The sequence below is a fragment of the Protopterus annectens genome, chromosome 10.part0 (assembly GCF_019279795.1).
Source record: "Protopterus annectens isolate FY-2018-M chromosome 10.part0, PAN1.0, whole genome shotgun sequence".
NCBI classification, from domain to species: domain Eukaryota; kingdom Metazoa; phylum Chordata; order Ceratodontiformes; family Protopteridae; genus Protopterus; species Protopterus annectens.
This window is the reverse complement of record NC_056744.1, coordinates 654,307,681-654,332,293: the sequence shown is the minus strand read 5'-3', so window position 1 is coordinate 654,332,293 and position 24,613 is coordinate 654,307,681. Positions and strand designations below refer to the sequence as shown.

Here is a 24,613-nt window from a genome sequence, read left to right as displayed (position 1 = left end):
GTGAATTAATTACTTTCCCCGACGCACAGGTTCGATGGATTGATGTTTCAACGATTAGGGTTCGATGATGTGCCATTTGATGGTTAGTCTGTTTGATGATTAACCGTAGACCCAGTAAGTTCTATGAGTAGTTGCTTCCCCAGCAGCTTTAATATTTTACTGCATTTAATATAACAGTGCATAGTTTAGTTTATGTATTTAAAGATAGAAAGTGCTGTATATCTCGGGCTAAAAGCTAATGTTTACTGAAAGCATGCAAGCTATTTTTCACATCTGGGAGGGGAATAAAAATACAAGAACATACGCAGGCTGTAACATATACTTTAGTATGGTTAACCTTCATTTTAAATAGGTGCTGCCTGTGGGTGCAGATCTCATTTTGAAGAAACTGCTCCTGTTTGGAAGGGTAAATTTTTAATGTAAAAAGCTCTGTGTCCGTTGTAAGTTAAAATGGGATGGGGGTTCTGAAAATGTATTTTGTTGTTTTCGTGTTTTCACTGAAGCAAATGGTTTTGAAAACTGTGACACAGGTTCAAATGGAGATGAGGCGAAGCAACTGCATAGATCATCAGCCTGTCAAACATTAATTTGTGCACATAAGTTGTAATATTCTTTCAAAAGAACCTTCCTGTATAATAGGTGGAAATAATAGTTTTTTGTCGTAATGAGTACCCGGTCAATGTTAATGAATGTAAATGACCTTACAGCTGTAGACAAAATGCAAAGATTATTAAAATCTGCTGGTGTCAGTTTTCATTCATTCCTCAACAATTGAGTTTGGTTCCGACCCAGCTGTTATTTTCAGCTTGTGGCCACTAGCAAACTCTCGATCTCCTCCCTTACCCCTAATGCTGTATTGCTTTAACATACTTCAGGTCTTATGTGCCGCTTTCACATTCCAGTGTCGCTGTGAGCTCTCGAGCTTGATGCTCAAAATAAGATAGAAGTCGATATGTTATTTCACTATCTAATTACTTTCCTTGGTAGTTTATATATATTTCCTCCTGTTATACACGTCTGTGTAATTCTTTTTACCATGGTTGGTAATTTTTTCTTTCTTTTGCTATCCCCTTTTTACATGCTAGTCTAGTCTTAGATACCATTGTTGGTGTCTCTTTTCCTTTTATTTCTTTAAAAAAAGGTCTCTCTTTCTTCCTTCCTATAAAAATGTTTGAAAAACCATCTGGTTTTAAAAAGTGCCAGAAGTGCGATCATACCTTGCTGCTCTCTGATGCTCATGCTTTTAATGCTTAGGCCCTGAACATTTTAAAAAAGATTGTGATATCTGTAAATCTTTTAATCCTTGGGCCATTGTGGACCGTAAGAACAAGCTGATTTTTAAAAGGTTTGCTTCCTTCAACCTTCTCAGAAGCTTTATCTGGGGCTCATCCCCTCCAAATCTGTCTCTAAGGCACAATTCAACAAGCCTTTAGATCAGTCAGGCTCCTCCACCCATTCCTCGGATCCAATGGTAGATCCTGCAAAGAAGAAACATAAAATGCCTGACCCAAGATTGCTCCTTCACTGTAGCTGTCATCAGACAAGAAATCAGCTTCCAAGGATCCTGGGTTAACAGATCCAAAGCCTTTACCCAGGACCAGATACCATCCCTCCATTAATCTGGTGCCCCTTGGGGAACTGTCTCCATATTTAAAGTCCTGCCGGCATTCCTGGTCTCTCTCTCTGGCCTTGTCGTCTCATTCTTCCAGAAGTATGACTGAAGCTGATGTGGATAGCTTGATGAAGAAGCTTCCCTTGGCACATATTCTGATGGGAGCTTTTCCAGCTCCTACCCTTTCGGGTCAGGAAGCCCTCCACAGTTCTGCACCAACAATATTAGTTCCTTCTCCAATCCTGCTCATAGTTTTGGAGCCGTTGGATCTGAGTTTTCTAGGACCATCTGCGGTGGATCTGAACATCATAGTATCTTCAGCTCCAAGGCCACCTTTGATTGTACCGGCTCTGAGTGTGTTGGAGCCGGACGACTGTCTGAGCTGAAGCTTCCCTATCTGAGGTGTTGGGGTCAACTGAATTTATTGGAGCAGCCTCTGCCCTCAGAGCTTCGGCATTAGATAAATTGGCTTTGGATAGACTGCTTTCAGAGCAAGGAGAGTCGATGGGGCAGAAACTTGGCTTTTCAGCTCTGTTGACTGCCTTCTCCCTGGTGCATTCCACTTTCAAGGCAGTGGGGAAAGTGTTTTCTGCTTCTGCCAAATTAATGGTTCTTCCCCCCTCAGACATCCCCTCTGGATTCCATATGTCTCTACACCTTGAGCTTCATCACTGTGCTCCACAGGGGCAGCCAACCCAAAGTCTCCAGGCTACCCAGCAGGGTATTACCATTTCTTCCGATACTTCTCTGGAGCATCCCACTAAAGAAGTCCCTAGGAAGAGGAAGTGCAAGATGAGGTACTTAGACTCTCCTCTGGAGTCAGCCACTAACTATATTGATTTTGATGAGTGGGAGGGGTCCTCGATCACCACCCAGTGACGTCTCATTTGGAGACATCCTGCAGATCCTTAAGCAGAGAGGTGGTTGGTCTACCAATAACCCTTCCCAAGAGGAATTGGTATTCCTGGAGGCTTTTGGGTCTGGCCTGTCTACCTCCTGGGTGACTCTGCTCACCAACAAGCTCATTGGTTTGATCTCTAGGTTGGCATGGAAGGAACCAGACATGATTGAGCCGATCCCAAAAGACCAAACCTGATTTTGGCACCACTTCAACGAAACTAATTTTGGAGCAAGGGAGTACCGGTAGATGCCATGGTTGTGGTGGCGGCCACCAAGAAGGTACTCGCAGAACCAAGTTCGATAATCTACAAGTGTGGAACCTCGCAATTAGTTCTGCGCAGCTTTGGGTGTGCCGTCAGTGATTGACACGCCAAATGGGTGGGGATATCGAGGAAGATTGACAGGCATGTTGATTCGTATGGACATTCATGCACACAATGAACTCCATCCTAACAGAAATTATTACTTTTTCTCCTTTTTCAGGGGGGGCAAGCCCCCCTGCACGCCCCTGTGGGGGTGCTGTGCCCCCCCACACCCCCGCTTCTTTTCTGGTTTTGATACCTTAAGGGCAGGTGACCAGTTCAGCAATAAACAAGTGCTGTGCAGTGGTGCTACTGCCATGTTCGGGAAACATTTCAGCTGTTACAACATTTTTGATAGTCTGCAAGACGTGTAACGTATCCAAGATTCACACAAATTCAAGCTATGCCTCCAAAAAAGTAGCATGTTGTTTCAGTTTTATCACACAGTCGCCTTCGCTTCCGATTACTGCCCATACACTCTAATGCCGAGGACCAGCAGCATGCAGAAGTAGAAAGTACAATACCCATACTCGATTGACTGACTAAAATGTGATGTACAACATGCATTTTAGTGTTATGTCCCTAATAAAACATTTCTTTTTTTGGTAGTGAAGGTCTGCAGTAAAACATTGGGTTACTTTCAGCAAAGTTGCTGAATATTAATTACGCCACAGGGCTCGAGGCCTGTTTGGGTCGGGCTTTGGTACTGCGCTTCCTACGAGATACTACACTTGTAGATTACCCAAAGTTCTACTGTCCATCCCCCTTGCAGGGAGACCAGGGTGTTGTGCAGATTTGGGAAGCATGTTTATGCTTCAGTGACATTTGAACTCAGATCTCTGAATTATTTGGTTTACTTCACTAGGTTGCAGAGGGATTTGATTAAGGAGCTCTACAAATCCCTCTCCAGGACCAGTACTTCTCAGGTTCAGAGTTCTATGGCCTTGCATCTGGCTACCCTACAGTCAATTACTAATTCATCCATGAGGCTCATTTCACATGTGGCTGAAGGTACTTCAAGGTATGTGGGTTCAGGCATTTCCATTAGGAGAGATGCCCGGATGCGCTTGTGTGACGTTTTGGAGCCCTTCAAGTCTTCCTTCATCAGTCCAACTTTTGACTGAATCCCTTTGGTCCTAAGGTAAAAGAGACACTCTAAGTGTGAGCAAAATGGAAAGACCCTCTCTGCACTGGGAGTACATTTTTTAATCCCTCAAAGGACATTTTCCAGGAATCAACAAGGAGGTCGGAAAATTTGGTTCAGAAAGTCCCAGGGTCCTTTTCAGGATTCTGATGAAGAGAGTTCTCCCAGGGGCAGAGAGGGGGACTCAAATGGAAGACACTGCCCGTGTGGCAGAGGAGGCCTGCAGAACCAGGGGTCTAGAGATGCTTTCTTTGACAGATCCTACCAGCACTCCTGAAACGAGGCCCGATTGTCCACCTCTGGAGGCAGTCAGGGATCATTTATCCCTGCACCAGAGAGCCTGGCTAGATATTACAAAAGATACATGGGTGCAGAGGATTATTTCCAGAAGTTATATAATTCCCTTTTCCCTACTGCCACTTCCTGTCTGCAAGGTTCCCGATGTTCCACCCAGTCAAAAGAAAGTAGCAGCACTAGAAATAGAAAAGCTGCTAGAAAAAGAGAATCCCAGAAGATCCAATAGAATCTGGAACTTACTCAAGATTTTTTTAGTATTAAAGAAAACAGGGGACTGGAGACCGATTTTGGATCTCAGCAGTCTGAACAAATCAGTTCAGCACACCAAGTTATGGATGGTCACGGATCAATCAATTCTACCTTTTTGTGCAAGGACAAGTGAATGTTCTTGGTAGACTTTCAGAATTAGTACTGTCACATAAAAATAAACAGAGAGCCCAAAAGGTACTTGCGCTTCCAGCTATGAGACAGTAATTATTAGTTCAGAGCACTGCTCTTTGGCCTCACCACAGACCCCAGGGTGTTCACTAAATGCATGGCACTTGTAGCAGCTCACCTGAGACTGCAGGCATTTCAAGTGTTTCCGTACTTCAACTGGCTCATAACTGCTCTGACCAGGTGTCTACTGGTAAGAGCTCAAGACCAGGTAGTCCAAACTTGCTCCATTCTGGGGATTACCATAAATTATAACAAATATCAGAACCGTTTCAGACTGTGGAATTCATAGGAGCAGTTTTCAACACAGTATCTATGACAGACTCTCTTTCTATTCCAGGATTACAGACTATCCAATTCCAGGTCAGAAAAATCATTCAGAATTCCTCAGTTTCAGCTTGATTGATTCTACAGGCATTGGGATCAATATTTGCGGTGATAGTTCCAGTTCCCCTAACAAGATTTAGTGGGAGGATTCTTCAGTGGATGAATGGATGTTAGCAGTTCGGTGATCCATTTTTCTTCAGCATGTGTCCATTCAGATAAGGATTATCCAAGCTTGCAAAAGATATCTTTGGTGGTGGATCCGCTCAGGTCAGGTTCTACAGGGCTGTCACTTCATTCTTCTTAACCGAAAACCATAGTGATCACGGACACATCCCAGATTGTGTATGGGGAGGCATTTCTTGGGAAAAGCAGTCCAAGGCACATGGTCCCCCAAAGAATCCAGTATGCATATCAGTGTCCTTGAAATTAGAACAGTGCTCTTAGTGTTGCAAGTTTCCCAAGACTCTCTCCTTTTTGGGACAATTGCAATTCAGACAGAGATGGTATGTCTGTGGTTTTGTACATCAACAAACAAGGAGGAACCATATCTTACCCCTTGTGTCGACAAGCTGTCTGAGTTTGGCAGTGTGAGATCTCTCCCAACCAATTTCTGCTAGCAATGCAAATCCTAGAGAAATCCTACATGATAGCAGGCAAGTTGAGCATGTCCATTCTACTACCTCATGAGTGGTATCTCAACAAGGAAGCAGTGGAAATTATTTTTCCCCAGTGGGGCCAGCCATGCTGTGATCTGTTTGCATCTCACATAAACAAGTGCAGCAGGTTCTTTGCCCTTATCCCCCCACTGGGGGAGTCGCTGAGAGATACTCTCCTACATGATTGGACCCCCCATGGTCTCTTCTGTGCTTAACCCCCAACTCCCTTAATCCTCAAATTTCTACAGAAAACATGCTGGTTGAAGAGCAAAGTCAGCCTCATTGCGTCGTACTGGCCTCAACAAATGTGGTTTCCATTTCTTTGGCCTCATCTGGCCTACCCTGTTTGGATTCTGGATCCAATTCCAGACAACACCTGACAGGAATAATTCACCTGAATATCTCAAAACCTAGAACTGACTGCATTGTTTCTCCACTTCCGTTGATAGGCAGACAGCATATGCGGTCTTCCCCTCATTGTCATATACTCTTGCCTTCCCAAAAAGCTTCCACAAGGAAATTTTAGAAAAGTAATTGGAAGAGTTTTTTGTCTTTATGGTGCAGCAAAAATATCCTGGCCCTTTTTCAGCAACAGTGCATAGTGTCCTTAACTTTTTAGCAACGATTTTCAATGAAGGAGCCAGCTCCTCACCTGTTAGGGTACAGCTAGCTGCCATTTCTAATTTTCACATTGAGATTGAAAACTCCTGCTTGCCTTCATGTAAATTTTTGTAAGGCCTTTTTGAGAGGTATCTTTCTTTTGAGACCCCTTATGAGAATCCAGCTATGCCATATGACTTAAATTTGGTATTACAGGCCTTAATTCATTCCCTTTTCGAACCAGCAGCTAAATGTGAGCTAAAATTTGTGACGCGGAAAACTATATTTTTGGTACCCATCACCTCTGCTACAAGATGTCAGAACTTCAAGCACTGTACTCTAAACCTCCTTACTTAGTATTTTGTAAGGATATAGTAGTTTAGATATAGTCCTTCCTTCCTAAGGTGGTGTCAGAATCAAACATCAGCCAATATATTAATTTGACAGTTTTCTTTCCAAATTCTACAAATAAAGGGGAATATATGTTACCCTTACTGGTCATTCATGGGCAATAGCGTTTTTACTTACATTGAACAAGAAATTTCACAAAAACAGATAGATTTTCTAGTCTCCTTTGTGGATTTCAAATTAAGCAAGCTGGTCACAAAGGTAATGTTAGACAGATGGCTGACTGGTTGTATATCCTTTGTCTACAACAAATTGGGGCATTTCCTTACCAAAATCTTGGCGAGCCCATTCGGCTAGATCCTTGGCAGCGTCATCAGTATTATATCCAGGGCTTCCATGGATATGTGTGCAGCTGCTACTTAGGCTAATCCTCATACCTTTATTACTCATTACAAATTGGATATGGTTTTGAGGGAAAGAGCAGCTTTTGGCTCAACTGTGCTAACGAATATCCTTCCTTTGAGTCCTCCCAGGATTTTAGGAAGCTGCAGACTCTGTCCCAGTTGAGGAATGAATGAAAATTGACAACATCAGATAAAAAAAGTTATGTACTCACTATAACGTTCCATCTGTGTTGTCCATTTTCATTCTTCCTCAACTCTGCTCCCACCAACCCCTTGCATTTGAACTAATGACGTCTGGAAGAGCAAGACCATCAAAGGGAACCACTGTTCCTAATATTAAGCTCCAGCTATGGTTTTCTATTACCAGAATGGTAATAATACTTTTGATACTATAAGCCAGCAAACAAGATCTGAGGTATGTTAGGGGATAGAGCATTATGGGTAAGGGAGGAGCTCGAGAGTTTGCTAGTGGCCATGAGCTGAATATAATGTCTAAGTCGGATCCGAGGGCCAGATCTGAACCCAATTGTTGAGGAAGAATGAAAATAGACAACACGGGTGGAACGTTATGGAGAGTGCATAACTTTAAAAAAAAAGTGTAGGGTGCAAATACAACTGCAGGAGATGCATTTGGATAGAAATGAGCAGGTGAATTTGACAAAAAGGATTTCATGGCTGGCAATGAGCTATGTATCCGGGTCAGAGGGAAAGGTAAGTAGTAGCACTGATTTCTAGAAGAGCTCCAACAGTGGTAGAAAAGTGAGAAAAGACAGTATTGGTAGATTTGTGGCAATATGGGATTACTGAGGGGAAGGAGGATTATGCTGACATATTTCATCTAAAACTGTTGTTATGGTGCTTAAGAGAATTTTGGGAGAAGTAATCACCTTTCAACAGGAAATATTTATGGATGATACTGGAACTTGAGGATGTGTAAAGTGGAACTAGAAGAGAAAATGTAACAAAAGAAGGTATATTTCTGAAACAAATATATATGTGAAAAGATAAAACCCTACTGGATTGCAACTATATATATTCTCCCGCTCCCATTCATTTAATCTTAATTGATAATTCACCAATTATCCCATCAAATTAAATACAAATTTAAACACTAATAAACATCATGTGCCAGTTCACCTATTCTTACCTATTTTCAATATACAATAAATCACTTATTAAAAATTGAATTAAAAAAAAATCTAATAAGACAGCAAATATAAAAAATAAGTGAATAAAGATGAAAAAAAGTATTTAAAATATATATAGAAATGGTATATAAAATACACACACACACACTAACCTAGTGGGGTACAAAATATATACAATACTGCTATCTTGTGGCGAACCAAGTTTTTCCTTTAATGGTCCACTCTTTAAACATTCAACCTGTACTAAAGGTATTTACAACCCACCCATAGTCTACCCTTACTCCCAAACATTAAAAATCAAAATAAAATATACATATTTAGAACATTTTTTTGAAAATTAAAACTAAAAATTAAAATGTTTAAGGTATTCTAGTTTGACTGTCCTTAATTTAAGTACTGGGATTAAATTAATGTGTTCATTTAACCCTGGGAATATATTCACCTCTAAGACTAACTGCCAAAAAAATCTCTCTGTATTCAATTTTAGTTTCCCAGTGTCTGCCCCTTGGGTCTTGCTCTTCCTTTTCCAATAAAAAAAAGCCATAGTTGGCTGAAGTACAAGTTAAACTATGCTTATATAAAGCATTTTTAACATTCTTGTTTTTAATTTCATTCAGATGTTCATAAATCCTCCTCTTCCGCTTCCTAATAGTTTTCTCTATATAGAATGCCCCACAGCGCTTACAGGTAGCAATGTATATTGCTCCTGTACTATTACAATTAGAATAAGCAATAATCTTGATGGTTCTTTCGATACCCAAGATGTGTACTCATTCACTTTTCAATATATATGGGCATTGTGAGCAGGCCCCACGCTTAACTGTGCTGTTCCTTTTTCTACCTTTTTGTCCCAATCTATTTTCAAGTAAATCCTTGATATTCCTCCCTTTCCTATAAGTACATTTCAAAGGTTCCTTGAATACATTTTCTAAATCGGAGTAGCACCCAAACCTGTCCCAATTCTTCAAAACATTATCTCTGATAACATTTGTATCACTACTAAAATTCATAACGAAATTACCTCCCCTCTTTTTACCTTTTTACTCCCCCTGTTTATTGTGTGTAATTTCTTCGCCCTGTACCTCCTGTACTATACTCAGAATGGGCCCAAATTTTCCTTTCCTTTCATTTTCCACCTCCACCATAACCCCTTCTATTAATTTTAAAGGGTACTTTCTTTCAAGAAGCATTTCCTTCAGTTTCATACTTTCTATCGAATAATCCTGTTCAGTAGAGGTCATCCTAGAAGTTCTAATGAATTGCCCTTTAAGAATGCTTCTTTTTTGCTTGAAAGGGTGCAAACTTGTGAAGTTTAGATAGGAGTTAGAAAAGATATCCTTCCTATGTATGGTGGACTTGAATTTCCCCTCTTCAAGTACCTTGTGAATAGTAACATCTAAATAGTGCATTTTGTCTTGTGTAATGCAATGAGTGAAACTCAAAAAATCGCTAGTCTTGTTAATATAATCTATAAACTCCATCACAACTGTCTCTGGCCCTGTCCAAAAGATACAAATGTCATCCAGGTAACACCTATAATAATTCCAATATTTGGCGTATCTGCAATGAAACAAATATTTCTCCTTCCATACTGACAAGACAATGTTAGCATAAGTGGGGGCACAACATGCCGCCATAGCTACTCCCCTAGTCTGTTTAAAAATTCTCCCTCAAAGAAGAGAAAATTGTTAGCCAAGACTAGGTCTTTAAACATTAACCCTTTGCTAAATAACTCAAAATATGTAAGAGTGATATCTAAACTACTAAAGTTAAAAATACTGAAATTCCTATATATGTACCTATTACCTTCCATTGTAATCAAACCATCTTCTCTCGCCTCATCCCCCTCCCCATTTTTCCCCCATCACTTCTTAATATCTCCTTTCATTCAGGGCTCTCCCCTTGTTGGAATAATAAACTGGTGTCTTTTGTTTGAGCCTCTCTGATCTTCTCAGCAGTGGGAAATCTAAAGGGTCATCCAGATTGTATTCATCAGTATTAGTATTGCCATTATTATAATGTTTAAAAAAATTTAAATTCTCACCCCATTGTGCATTTACTCTCCCATTGATAACCTCCTGTATTTCCATACCATCTCCCTTCCTCCCAAGTTGGTGGTAACTTTGCCCTGTAGAGGCTGTTTTGGGTTTTGGATAACTACGTTTCTCCTTGTACTCCACTAGGACCCTATCTAATTTTTTACATTTCCTTTTATAAAGAAACATACAGCTTTCATCAGTTTTCTTTCTGACATTAAATATTTTAAGTTTTCTTCCTCTGTTATAAACATTAAATCTGAAACAATAACCTTATTAAGCCTATCTCATCATACACTCTTTCCATTTCCCTTAATAATGGCCTTCATAATTTCAAACCCGCAGTTGTCAAAAATCTTAATAAGTTCATAAAAAAATGTAGTCCCTTCCTTCACATTGTATGGATAGGTATAAACATGTAAGCCTTTTGGCACAATCCCCCTAGTAATACCCTTTTCAAATAACTATTGTCAATACTTAAAAGTTTTATATTTCAAAATTAAATCATGTATTTTGTTCACATTACTGTTATAGGAATTACCATCATTATTAACATTCACTAAATTGTTGTAACACTTAAAGTCCAAATTTACTGGAGAAAATTAGCAAAGTAATACAGATATTAGGAGCAAAGCAAATAACTATAGAGCAAAAGGTAACAGAGTGAGATGAGGCCAAGCGTAAGTTTGGACTGCAAGTAAGACTTGCCTGCCTTTCCTACCAAGGATTCATAACAGAGTTTAGGCAAAGAGATAGCGATAGGGGAGTGCAAACTGGAAGATCAGATCTGGAAGACTTTTTAGTTGAGTATATGAGAGAATAAATAATTAGTAGGGCATATAAAGTACAACATGATAGCTAAAAGAATCAGTCAGAGGAGATTAGAAAAAATTGGGGAGAGAGACTGGAAAGGCAATTTACAAAGCAGCAATGGGAGAACATCTGGAAAGGCAAATTACAAGGGTTCCATGGAAGAAAATTTGGTTAACTCCCAAGTGTGCATCAAAGTGTAAAAGGTTTGGGATGTTTGCTTTTGAGGTCTTTGAGCATTAATTTTTATACCCCAAGCAGGCTCCCTTGTGTTGATAGCAAATGCTGGGGGTGTGATGGGTGAGAAAAGTAATTGGGAACATGTTTTTTGAGAATATAATGATTTGGCAGATTTTAAAAATTCCCTTCAGAATACTTTGCCAGAAATATTAGTGGAACAAATGGTTATAGTTAAGTAATTCATTTATTTGCTTTTTGAGTTTAGTCATATGATCTGATTGAGCCTTTATTGTATAATGCTATTTATGCTATGCCATGATTTTTTTAATTTGAGTAATTTTAGTTGTTTATTTCAGCAGAAATGTGTGGATAATCTGCCCAGTGTAACATTTTCAAGTGTATACAGCCCTTATGCTGTGCTTTTAAAGATGTTTACAGATCCCTTCCATTGTTTCTTGAATTGTTTTATTTATTTTTGAGTGATAACTGAAGCAGGGTAACTCAGATGTATACCATTTCAAAGGAACCTGTAGTGCAAACCTAAAGGATCTGGATTTGATTCTTACCACCTTTGCTTGTAAGCTGAATGACACCAAACAAATTACAGGAGATATTTTATGGCCTCCAGAAACACCTGGAAATATGCTTCAGTTTAGTATGCCTTTCATGGATAATTTTTTTGTTTTTCATTGCACTGTGTATAGTGAATAAAAAGTAGCAGCTATCTGCATTAATTCTCTGACTCATGTTTAAACAGTATAAGCCATTCAGTAGATTAAAGAACCTCTTTTTTTCCTTCTTTTTAGATGAAGGATCTGGAGCAGCTCTTGGAAGTTTTACTTACACTGCTAGATAAGGATGTTCCAGAGAATTGTAAAAATTGCTCACAGTACTTTTTCTTATTTAACAACTTTGTACAGAAGGTAAGAGCATGTTCTGTAGTTATTTCCCTATGAAGATGTGAACATATGCTAGAAGCATGCCAAGCCATGTATTGTGTGTATTTTTTAATTGTTGTAAGCTGGTCATTGTAGTGTTACTGTTATCTTACTAAAAGTTGTACTAATCTCTGTCATCAATCAAACTTTCATTGCCTAGTCTGATATTGATTTATGCCTAGCTCCATTAAATGATTATTAGCACATCTTGTGTATATGTGTGTATGTGCATGGGTGGGTGTTTTTTTTCTTTTTCGCTTTATATATATCTTACTTTCTTTTAATTTTGAACATGTAGGCAAAGGTTGTTAACTAATGTGAAGTACAAGAGTTATTTTTACTTTCAAGTCTTTTAATGTATTTAACTGTGTTTAAATTATCAAGATTTGTTTTGTGTTTTCATTATTTTTATCAGATTTACCACTGTGTACAGCTTTGACTACTGGCAAACTTCCTCATGTTTCCCTAGATAGATATGTTTAGAAGTTATGATATGTTCATAGAGGTGCAGAATCGCATCTTTGTTGAGTATGGCCTAATCCTAGAATTCGGTCTGGTAGAGGCTTCACCTGATCCTTCATTCGTCATCTTCTTTCGGCTGTTCTCGTTAGGGGTCGCCACAGCGGATCATCTGTTTCCATTTCTTCCTGTCCTCTGCATCATGCTCTTTCACACCAACCGCCTGCATGTCCTCTCTCACCACATCCATAAACCTCATCTTAGGCCTTCCTCTTTTCCTCTTACCTGGCAGCTCCATCCTTAGCATCCTTTTCCCAATGTACCCAGCATCCCTCCTCAGCACATGTCCAAACCAACGCAATCTCGCCTCTCTTGCTTTGTCTCCAAACTGTCCAACCTGAGCTGACCCTCTAATATACTGATTCCTAATCCTGTCCATCCTAGTCACCCCCAGTGCAAATCTTAACATCTTTAACTCTGCCACATCCAGCTCTGACTCCTGCCTTTTTGACAATGCTACCGTCTCCAACCCATATAACATAGCTGGTCTCACTACCCTCTTGTAGACCTTCCCTTTCACTCTTATTGGTACCCGTCTGTCACAAATCACTCCTGACACTCTTCTCCACCCATTCCACCCTGCCTGTACTCTCTTCTTAACCTCTCTTCCACACTCACAATTACTCTGAAATGTTGATCCCAAGTACTTAAACTCATCCACCTTTACCAACTCTACTCTCTGCATCCTCACCATTCCTCTACCCTCCCTCTCATTTGCACACATATATTCTGTTTTAGCCCTGCTGACCTTCATTCCTCTCCTCTCTAAAGCATATCTCCACCTCTCCAGGGTCTCCTCAACCTGGTCCCTACTCTCACTACATATCACAATGTCATCTGCAAACATCATAGTCCACAGGGCCTCCTGTCTAATCTCATCTGTCAACCTGTCCATCACCACTGCAAATAAGAAAGGGCTCAGAGCTGATTCTTGATGTAATCCCACCTCCACCTTAAACGTATCTGTCACTCCCACCACAGTCCTCACCAATGTCACACTACCCTCATACATATCCTGTACCACTCTTACATACTTCTCTGCCACTCCCGACTTCCTCATACAATACCACAGCTCCTCTCTAGGCACCCTGTCATATGCTTTCTCTAAGTCCACAAAGACACAATGCAACTCCTTCTGACCTTCCCTGTATTTCTCCAACAACACTCTCAGAGCAAATATTGCATCTGTAGTACTCTTTCCTGGCATGAAACCACACTGCTGATCACTAATCATCACCTCCCTTCTTAACCTAGCTTCAACTACTCTTTCCCATAACTTCAAGCTGTGACTGTTCAATTTTATCCCTCTGTAATTACTGCAGCTTTGCACATCACCCTTATTCTTAAAGATAGGTACCAAAACACTTTTTCTCCACTCCTCAGGCATCCTCTGACTTTCCAAAATTTCATTAAACAATCTGGTTAAAAATTCCACTGCCATTTCTCCTAAGCACCTCCATGCTTCCACTGGTATGTCATCTGGACCAACAGCCTTTCCATTCTTCATCCTCTTCATAGCTGTCCCTACTTCCTCCTTGCTAATCTGCTTCACTTCCTGATTCACTATCCCCACATCATCCAACCTTCTCTCTCTGTCATTTTCTTCATTCATCAGCCCTTCAAAGTACTCTTTCCACCTACTCAACACACTCTCCTCACTTGTGAGTACGTTTCCATCACTGTCCTTTATCACCCTTACCTGCTGCACATCTTTCCCAGCTCTGTCCCTCTGTCTAGCCAATCGGTACAGGTTCTTTTCTCCCTCTTTAGTGTCCAAACTCTCCTACAACTCTCTGTATGCCTTATCCTTAGCCACCTCTCTCTTTGCCATGTGCCTCATCTCCTTATACTCGTGTCTACTTTCTTCATCTCTTTGACAATCCCACTTCTTCTTCGCCAGCCTCTTCCTCTGTATACTCTCCTGTACTTCCTTATTCCACCACCATGTCTCCTTGTCCTCCTTCCTCTGTCCAGATCTTCATTTATTCCCTTAAGTGCCAGCTCCTTGCCATGAGGTGCCTACCCATCAGAAACTTGACATCATGCATGTCTACTATATACAAGCGTGACCCTGTTGGAACTGATGTGGAGCAAAATTGCATCCCCTATGTTGAATGGTACAGGCCCAGAGACTATTGTTTCTGATGAATGAAATGAAAATTAGTATTCCCCTTCCTACAGCTTCTCTCTGGAAGACTCCTCCTTTGGAGAAGCCTCAAAGCTCATGAAGTTCTGTATGGGATGAACGGTGTTCTTCATTTCTTCTCTCAGGAAAATGTTAATGAATATCTAGGAAAGTAGAAAGAAGAGCCTTGGCTCGTCCCCTTTTTTGAAATCATTCACCAAGAATGTGATGCATGCATCCTGGACGCACCTGAACTTTACTTCTCTAGGTTTCTGAAAGATGGATACTTTTTATAAGCTCCCAAATGACTGTGCAGATCCTTTTTGGGCTGACTTATTTGTGATGAACTTGAAACAGCATTGGACATGAGAGACCACAGCATTTTACCACCTTACTATCAAATGGACAGTCTAAAGCATTGGACAAGCCAAGCAAGGATGTATACTTGTGTGCCACATTGGAGCTTTAACACCTCCTTCAGCAGTTTGCTCATCTGTCCATAGTCATTTCTCCATAGTGGACCAAGCACTGGAGGATATTTCTATAGTCTGAAGTAGTTTAGGACTGTGTGACATTTATAGTGGGCTTTCATACAGTCAAACTGTAATATTGACTGTCCCAGACCTATCTGTGAAGAGTTCAGGTTGTCCTTTCTGAATATTTTTTGTTTTCTTTTTCTAAGGGTAGACTTCTTTTTGGTTAGCCTTCACAGGATTTAAAAGCTAACATATTGACGGGGAAGTGAGTTATTGCTCTCATATCAAGAATCTCTGTGGATCCCCTTTGGTCCCTCAACCTCTTCAAGAACAAAGAATCCTCTTTGCAGGTAGAGGCATTGAAGTATCATATGTTATAGCCTGTCTGTTGTTCGCAAAATTGGTTAAGGGGATGACTCCACAGGCTCAGCATTTGTACTTCTGTCTATCCTCTGAGGTTGCCCTTGAGTTGCAGTTTTGGGAGATTTCCCAGGATGTCTAGCTCTCTTCAAGAATAAATAAGTTGTAAATTTGATCTCGGATGACCATCTCTTTGAACATTTAGATCCTCCTTTGCATAGGGCTTCACTCTTATATCAAGTGGTCTCCACAGCGATCTCAGGCCTAGGCTCTACTCGTCAAAAGAGCTGTAGACATTGCTGTAAGGTTCTGCTTGTGCCTCCTTCCATTTTGAAAATTAATGAAGGGATTATGTGAAACCCTGGATGTCCTGGACTTAAACAATGACAACCCAGTATGTCAGGAGACAGATGATGCTGTCAATGGATCATGTCATGCTTACTGCATGGCTTTTGAGTGTTGCAGCTGAAAATGATTGGCAACTTTTGACTCATCACTCTTTGGGGCCCATGCAAAATGCTCCCTCATTTTCCTCTGAATAGGCTGCACTTTCAGTTTAAAAAAGCCTACCATTTAGATTAACTTCTGCACAAAGTGTGTTTGTCAAGGTGGCTTATCCTCTGAAGGAAAAGGAGATCTGTGTGTTCCCCCTTTTTGGATGATTGACTTTTGGTAATCTCCACAGGAGACTTTCTGGTAGCATCCTTGGAGTCTTGATTCCATCTGAGAGGATGGTCTTCATTGGTACAGACCTGCAAACACACACACTTTATTTCTGCCCATGGAGAGAGGCCAACTTCATTAAGTTGGCAGTCTGGGTAAGGATGCAATGGAAAGCTTAGCCCCCTGCATCTTTTCGGCTTGATGATTGCCACACTCTTCAATTTGTATGAATGAGACAGTTGATACTACAATGGTCTGAAGTGTCAGTTGACACACAGTTACTGCATGATCACATATCTTATGCTGTTGTCAGATTACTTCTGCTGAGTCTTTGAGTGTAGAACATTTTCCACCAACCTCTGACTGGGACATTCCATTTCTACTTCAGAACATGTTGTGCATGCTGTTTGAATTTCTTTTGATATTGCCACAATTCAAAGCAAATGGTCTCCCATGCAAAGGGATCTCCTTATCCAGTTCTTGCTACAGCAGTCTTTATGTCCTTAAAGGCCTTGGAGGAGAACTACTTCTGTAACACACTTGATTTAGTCCAGCAATATCATACAGTATCTGGACAAGCAGGTAAACAGACAGTTATGTCCTATTTGCAGGCAGGTTATGTGCTTGTGGTAGTGAGCCTTGGATGGGAGCACCAGTCTCTCATTAGTTCACATCCCAGGTGACTGGATCATGATGACCGACTTCCCAAGGTTCTTTTCCTGGAACTGCAGACTTGGGAACTGTTTTTGGTTTGGATCTTACAGACATGAGTCACTCAAGAATGACTCTTTTCCGTGTGGTAGAAAGTTTTTCTTTGTTCATCCCATGTTCTGCTTTGTATATCAAGTCTTAGCATATTTTGTGTTGGGCATGGTACCCATTCCATGACAAGGAGCATTCCTGCAGACCTTTCTACTGTTTCCTCTTACTTAAATTTTTATCAAAATTGAGTAGAATGACCTAAATTAATTCTGGTTTAGGTGGCTAAGAGTTATGTCGTTTTAGGTTTTGAGGCTTCTGATGGTAACAGGAACCATGTTCTTCAAACTTGAAGCATTGTCCCATTAGAGGAACATTTATATGCACTGAAAGCTGTTTGTATGATTGACAGCAGTGCAGTGGTTTTATCACTGAAAGTCACTTTCAATGAACAGGTGATTTTCCCTTTATTCACTGTTGCATGACCATGGAGCTGGTATGTATGAGTTTGGGGGTATAGGGGTGCAAGAGGACTTGCCTCCCTACAAAAAAGGCATGAGGAAAGTGGCTTTTCACAATTTTTTTTTTTTTTGCTGTTTTGTCCATAGAACAAAAAATGTTCGACAAATCATGACTTGCCCAATGCTTGAGGTGACATGTGGCTCCTCCTCAGAGCCTTACTCCTGTGGTAATTTCCCTGATCCCACTTACCAGTTTCAGCTAGAGTATCAAAATAAATTGAATTTGCCAGAAACCTTCTGCCAAGTGGAAAATGTTCTCTATTTGCATGAAGCATTGATGGATCATTTGGATCTGTTGAAGGGATCCTTTGATCATGGTTTTTCAGTGGTCAGAGTTTGTGTGTCATCCTTTTCATATCTGTATGTTTTGATATGGGAGACAAGATTATGTGTGGTCTATCATTGGCCATTCAAATGTTCCATAAAGGGGTTCTGTCAATCTGGTCACCATTGAAGAACCCCTCCACTGTCTTGGATCAGAATTTCATGATTATTTGGCTTGTTGATACTCTTTACATTTCCTGGTTCATTTGTGGTGGTGGTTGTATTTTGGAAACTTTTTTTTTTCTTCTAGTGGCTTTCACCTCTGTTGATCCTTTTGTATAGGGAAATGATAGCTTATCATTCAGAAGGTTAAAGGTGTCCTTCAAGACCATTTTAGTTTTCGTTTTGAAATTAGTTTCTGAGTTGGTCCTAAATCAGACCATTCATGTCCCTGTTTTCTTCACTGGGGCAGAAATCTTTTGGGGGGGGTGGACTTTTGGCTCACATTCTAAATGTTTGCCACCAAATCATGCTTGTTTAACTTTGAGGTGGGAAGTGCTGGCAGTCACTAAACACATTTTTTTGGTAGATTACTAACTGTATTGTCTTCTCTCATCAGGTGTCTTTTTCTTTCTGTTGTAAAATGTTGTTGTCTTAGCCAGACCACTTTACATGTTAGCAGCTGTTGCCAGCACTTGCTTAGAAAAATGTGTCTGTTGTAAACACATCTGCTATGGATACTTGGTTGCTGGTCTTCACCTTAATCAAGTCTTACTGTCTGGACCCCAACCTCATACATTTAAACCCTTCATACTGGTTCTCAAATGCCTCCATAACCCTTTGCTTTGGATGTAATTTTTATCCAGCTGTTGATAAGGATGTTTGTCTTCCTCAACTCCTTCTTAGACACCCAATATATTAAAGTGTGTGGCCCACTTCAGGATGGTGGACTCCACCTTCTCAGACATGCCTGCATCCCACAAGAACATTCTCAAGAAGCCTAGTCCTGGCAACTCTGTCTGCCTATTTTGATTCTGATTCATCTGCTAAGGTTAAAGAATCCATAGTATGCCCAACTTGTACCTGTGATGCCCTCTACTGTGACCCCACCAGAGGCCAGTATAGCATCAGAAGGTCATACTACTGAAGAGACATTCTGAGAAGGGGGAACTGTGATTCATCTTTTTGGAGGAATCTTGTATGTTTTAGTCAGGGAAGAAATTCCCCGACCGTTAATTCAGCTATGTCAGGTGTCTGAACCACCCCGCTTGTTTCAAGAAGATGTCATACCAAAGAAATCAACAAAAGACAAAACATGTCCCCTCACACCCTCCATGTGGACAGAATGAATGAACTTTTCTGTGTCTGTTTAAGGCCATTATGGCCTTGAAACTGCCTTCTTTGTCTGAAGAGGAAGATGCTCTGATTCTGACCATTCTCTGGCTTACTCCTCTCAAATTCACTTCCTGGCCAGTTCCCTTCAGATGATGAAAACTCCATCTCTGACTCCCCTGTGGAAGATGCTTCTTTTGGGGGAACTATTTTAAACATGTTGAAACATTTTGAATGGGAGTCTAGACAAATTTCAGAAGTCCAGAAAAAGTACTGCAATATTTTCGAATTGGGCACACTCGTCCCTTCAGCTCTAGAGGCCTTTTTGAATGCCTTGCAATCTATCTCTACAGCTCCTGATTTGCAGCCCCCTGCTCCCAAAAGGTCAGACAAGTTCTACAAAGGTCCAGACTAAGTTAAATTCCTGTATAAGAACCCTGGGGCAGACCCATATGAAGTCTGCCTCCTTGTTCAAATCTAAGTTGCACCTCAATGCCAATGCCCTCCCTTCAGATAAGAATGATAGGACCATGGTTAGGTGGAGAAAGAAAGTCTATACTTCCTCTGCTCTGGCTTTCAGGGCTTTGATGCCCAGATATTTGTTGTCCACCCTCAATAGTTTGAACAGTTTAGGGGGTGGATTCCTCAGAGCTCCAAACAGCAAATTCTCTATCTGGTTAATTGGGCCACTGGGGTGGTCAGACACAGTACAAATTGTAGTTTTGATGCTGTGGAGGCCTGTTCTAGAGTAGCTGCTACTGATATTGTCATCCGCAGGTATGCGTGGCTGTGCAACCAATGTATGCCAGAGGATTTCATAGCCAAGCTCATTGATTCACCCTTAGACAAGAATCTTTTGTTTGACTTGCAGTTAGGCAACTTATTTAAAGCTTTACAGTAACAAGGCAAAATTATGAGAGTCTGCAGATGGATTCTGCTTACCTCTCTACCCAGATACCAGGGGAACTACCTTGCCGAGAGAACTTTCATTAGAAGGGAATTCAAACCACATCAGAAATACAGATAGGCACCCAGGAGGAAATTTCCAGGGAAACCTCCAAGGTGCCCCAGATCTGGGAGGCCTCCCTTCTCAGAGAAATCACTGTGACTGTCTTACAATCCCCCCTGTCCTGTCTTGCTCCCTCTCCAAAATACTATTTCAAATTGTGATTACCAAGAACTGGTGGGTGCTTTCTAGCATAAAAAAAGGTTATGTTATGTCTTGGAAGGATCTCCAGCCTTTGAATGATATCCCTCCTCCACCACACAACCAACTGAATCTCTCCCTGCTGAACACCTTCCTAAAGGTGGCACCTCTCAAAATGCTCTCTTATAGACCATGTTGCCTCTTCTTCCTCAGGTGCACCTATGTTCTCTAGATCTAAAGAATGCCTGTCTCATATTCCTGTTTGCCCCTCCTGCAGGAAATTCCTCTGACTATATACAGGATCATCTCACTTTCAATTTACAGCTTTGACTTTTGTATTTTCCACACCCCAAGAGTATTCACAAAGTGTCTAGCAGCAGTGATAGCCTTCTGCCAAACACAAGGAATTCAGATTTCCCGTACTTAGATAATTTGCTGATCCAGGTTACCTTGTCTCAGACCTTACTGCAACACCTCCAGTTCATCCACAACCTACTTCCTACAGTTGGTGTTCAACATCAACTACAAAACGTCCTCTTTTCACCCCAACCAGGACCTAGAAATCCTGGGATGCAGATTGGTCATCTAGATGATCCATGGCTACCTGCCTCGAGAATGTGTGATGGCTTTCAGCTTGCTTCCAGTCCCTCAACACATGCTGAGCCAGGGAACTTTTAAGGGTCCTGGGTTTCATGTCAACAAGCATCCCAGTGCTCCTCCTAGCCAGATTGTATATGAGGAAAATTCAGTTTTATCTAAAAACTGTGTGGTCCCAACACTCATCTTGTTGACACACAAATCCCACTCATAACTTGTCTTGAAAGTGAAATATCATGCTGAGTGGCCCAGTTCAATTTTAGTTCAGGGCTTCAGTTCAAACCATGACTTCATCTCAAGATATGTACAAAGACACCTTGGACAAGGCCTGGGGGGGGCCTGGATAGATATGCACAGAGTCCAGGGCAGGTGGCAGACCAAATTCAAGAAGGAGCACATCATTCTGAAAGAGGATAGGGCCCATATTCAAGCATTTCAGGATCTGAAGTAGTTGACTTAATTCTTTCTGCACATATGGGTATATGGATCCGATTCAGATCCGAGCCGGCAAAACTTTTCAAGCATCAGCTCCAAGCTCCTCCCCTACCTATATTAAATCACTTCCTCCTATCTAGCCCCAGATCTCTTTTGCCACTCTAAGAGTCAGCATCGTGGTCTCTGAGCTCTAAGCAAGGTGGTAAGGTTTTTTGGTCTTTTTGTGATAGTTGAGTGTGAATACCTTTCCCTTTTTTCCTCCCTCCGCGTTTGATCGTCGTGTTAGTTGTAAAAAAAAAAAAAAAAAGTTATAAGTGTTCTTTTTGTGGTACTGGTTTCCCGCCTAGGCCCAATCCCTGTTTAAGTGTGTGTGTGAGTGGGCTGTTAGAGCTTTTACTGTCTCTGCTATGGCTGAACAGCCTAAGGTTCTTTTTAAGAAGTGCACAGAGTGTGGTCATAAGCTGTCACCAGTAGATGGCCACACTCTGTGTGTTCTATGTTTAGGGGTCACCCATCTGTCTGCATCCTGCGACATTTGTTTAGGCTTTAACCCTAGGGCTTTGAAGGATCGTCGGGCGAAGCTTGTGGCTAAGTGTTTGCTACCAGCTTCTGCCCTGGAGTCTGCCTCGGTTTCCTTCCCAGCCAGGGACACTGTGCAGGCAGGGACTCAACCTCCCGCCAGGCCTGCTTCATTGGAGTCGTCCCAGAGAGGTAGGGACAGAAGGGATAAGGAGAAGCGCCACAACAAGAGGAACAAGCCCAGAAAAAGATCACCGGACAGGGAGTCTTTCTCCAGCCCCTCTTCAAAGGCACCCAGGTCTCGTTCTCCTTGGCTCTGCTCTCCCCGTTTCTCGCCGGAGCCGAGGCACTCCCCTCAGATCTGGCCCAGACCCGAGTCGGTCACTTCCTCCAGGTCGACTTGGAGTGTCTCCGCCCTTGATATGGACAGACTGATGAGGAGGTTCATCCAGAACCAGATTCAGATGGGGTTTTACCAGGGCCCTCTCCCATTGGAGAGGGTTCTCCTCCTTCAGCTGTGTTCCACCCTATTGCTCCTTCCTCGATCCGACCAGACGCTTTGGGGTTCTCGGGTCCGAGACCTTTCGGAGCTGTTGGGTCGGCGCCGATGGTTCTCGTTTCCCCGACGCTGGCCATCACCTTGAGGTCCTCTGATCCGATCTTGGATCCAGGAGACTCTCGGAGCCGTGGTCGGGGAGTTGGACCTGAGGGTAGAGATCTTGCTCTTTCGGATACCATCCTCTGTGCCCAGACTACCCCGCCGTCGGCTCCGATCCCTGCTTCGGTGCCAGGGAGAGCCTCATCCTTACGTTCTACAGAGGTGTGCTCTACATCGGCATTCGGGGCGGCAGTGGAAAGGGTTCTCTCCCAGGGGTTGAGATCACAGCTCACCTACTCGGATCCTACCCAGATCCCTCTGATTTTGGATTCTGCTGCCATTACCCTGTCGCAGGGACAGTCCGTGCCAAAGCATCCCCAGATTGTTCCCTTCAGGGAACCCCCGGAGGCTTATGAATCCTCTCTAGAGAGTCCCACTGGAGAGGAACCTCTTAAGCGCAAGTGTAAGAGGAGGCACTTGGACTCCCCTGAGTCCATTACCACTGATACGGACTTGGATGAAGGAGAGGGTTCCCCCAGGTCACCTACCGAAGACGTCTCGTTCGGAGACATTATGGAGATCCTCCGCCAAAGAGGAGGTTGGTCAGCCCCTAAACCCTCTGCGGATGAGTCCGTATTCCTGGAGGCCTTTGGCGCGGGCCCATCTACTTCCTGGGTCTCCCCTCCAGCGGACCCTTTGGTGGACCTCGTCACCACTAGGGCATGGAAGGATCCTGACACCGTAGAGCCTATACCCAAAAGGCCAGACAAAATTCTTTCCCCGCCGTCAGACAGGCATGCATGGTCCAAAGGAGCCCCGGTAGATGCTTTGGTGGTTGCAGCTGCCACAAAGAAGGAACTGACACAGGAGAGTTCCTTGGTTCATCCATCAGACAAAGAGTCCAGGTCGATGGATCGTTTCGGGGAGCGCATGTACTCGTCAGCGACATTTTCTATTCATGCGCTGAATTACTTGGCACATGTTATCCGACTGCAGTGAGACCTTATATCGGGACTAACTGAGTCACCCCCGGAGTCTCTGTCGCAACAGGACAAGCAGTCTTTCACTGCGAAGATGACTACACTGAAATCAGTGACAAATACCTCTATGCGTCTCCTCTCTCATGCTACGGAGGGAGCCGCTAGAGCTGCTGGTACAGGCATTGACTTGAGGCGTCACGCCAGATCAGGCTATGTCAATTTGCGGACCCCTTTAAGGCGTCTTTCATCAACGCCCCTTTCAATGGATCATCCCTCTTTGGGAAGAATGTACGTGACACACTAACCCAGAGTGAGAAAGATGGAAAGACTTTGTCAGCCGTTGGAATCCGCTTCTCTAACCCCCAGAGGTACTATTCCAGGAACCAAAAGGTGCAAAAGAAGATGTATTTCTGGAAATCACAGTCCTTTCGTGACACTCAGGAATATTTGCCCCCCTAGGCAGAGGGGGACAAGACCAGCGCTGTCCCAGAGGCAGATGGGGTCCCAGAAACTTCAGGTCTAGGGAACCTTTTTCTGACAGACCAGCACAGCAACCCTGAGGGGGTTGCCTGGCTGCTCCACTCTGGAGGCAGTCGGGGGAAGATTTTCCTTACATCCAGCGGCATGGGAGTCCATTACTGCAGACCGCTGGGTGTTAAACATCATATCCAGAGGATATTCTGTACACTTCATTTCATGTCCCATAACTCCAGCACGCCTTCCAGATGTTCCACCCTCTCACAGGGAGGCTGCAGCTTTAGAGGTTTCGAAGCTGCTACAAAAACAAGCCATCAAGCCGGTCCCCCCCAGATCAATCCGGATCAGGCATCTACTCCAGGTTCTTTTTAGTGCCAAAGAAGACGGGGGACCTCAGGCCCATTCTGGACCTGTCTGTCCTTAACCTGTCGGTAGAGAAACAAAAATTCCAGATGGTCACTCTACAGTCCATTCTACCGTTCCTGAGAGAATGCGACTGGATGTGCTCATTAGACCTCCAGGATGCTTACTATCACATCAAGGTCCACAGGAGCGCCAGGAGGTTTCTACGCTTCCGGCTAGGGGCCAGTCACTTTCAATTCAGAGCCCTACCCTTTGGTCTCACCACAGCCCCCAGGGTGTTCACCAAGGTTATGGCGGTCATAGCGGCTCACCTGAGACTTCAGAGCATTCAGGTATTCCCCTACCTAGACGACTGGCTCTTCGCTGCATCCACCAAACGTCTCTTGTGTCAGGCCCTACAC

General features: G+C 42.5%; 1 protein-coding gene across 1 annotated transcript in view; it reads left to right on the top strand.

Moving 5' to 3' along the window:
• USP24 (ubiquitin specific peptidase 24) overlaps window positions 1–24,613 on the top strand; it is a 4,679,666-nt gene that overhangs the window by 3,947,607 nt on the left and 707,446 nt on the right. Inside the window, exon 56 of the mRNA XM_044085508.1 lies at window positions 12,006–12,122. Coding sequence (XP_043941443.1) covers window positions 12,006–12,122 — 117 coding nt within the window. The remainder of the gene's footprint in view (window positions 1–12,005; window positions 12,123–24,613) is intronic.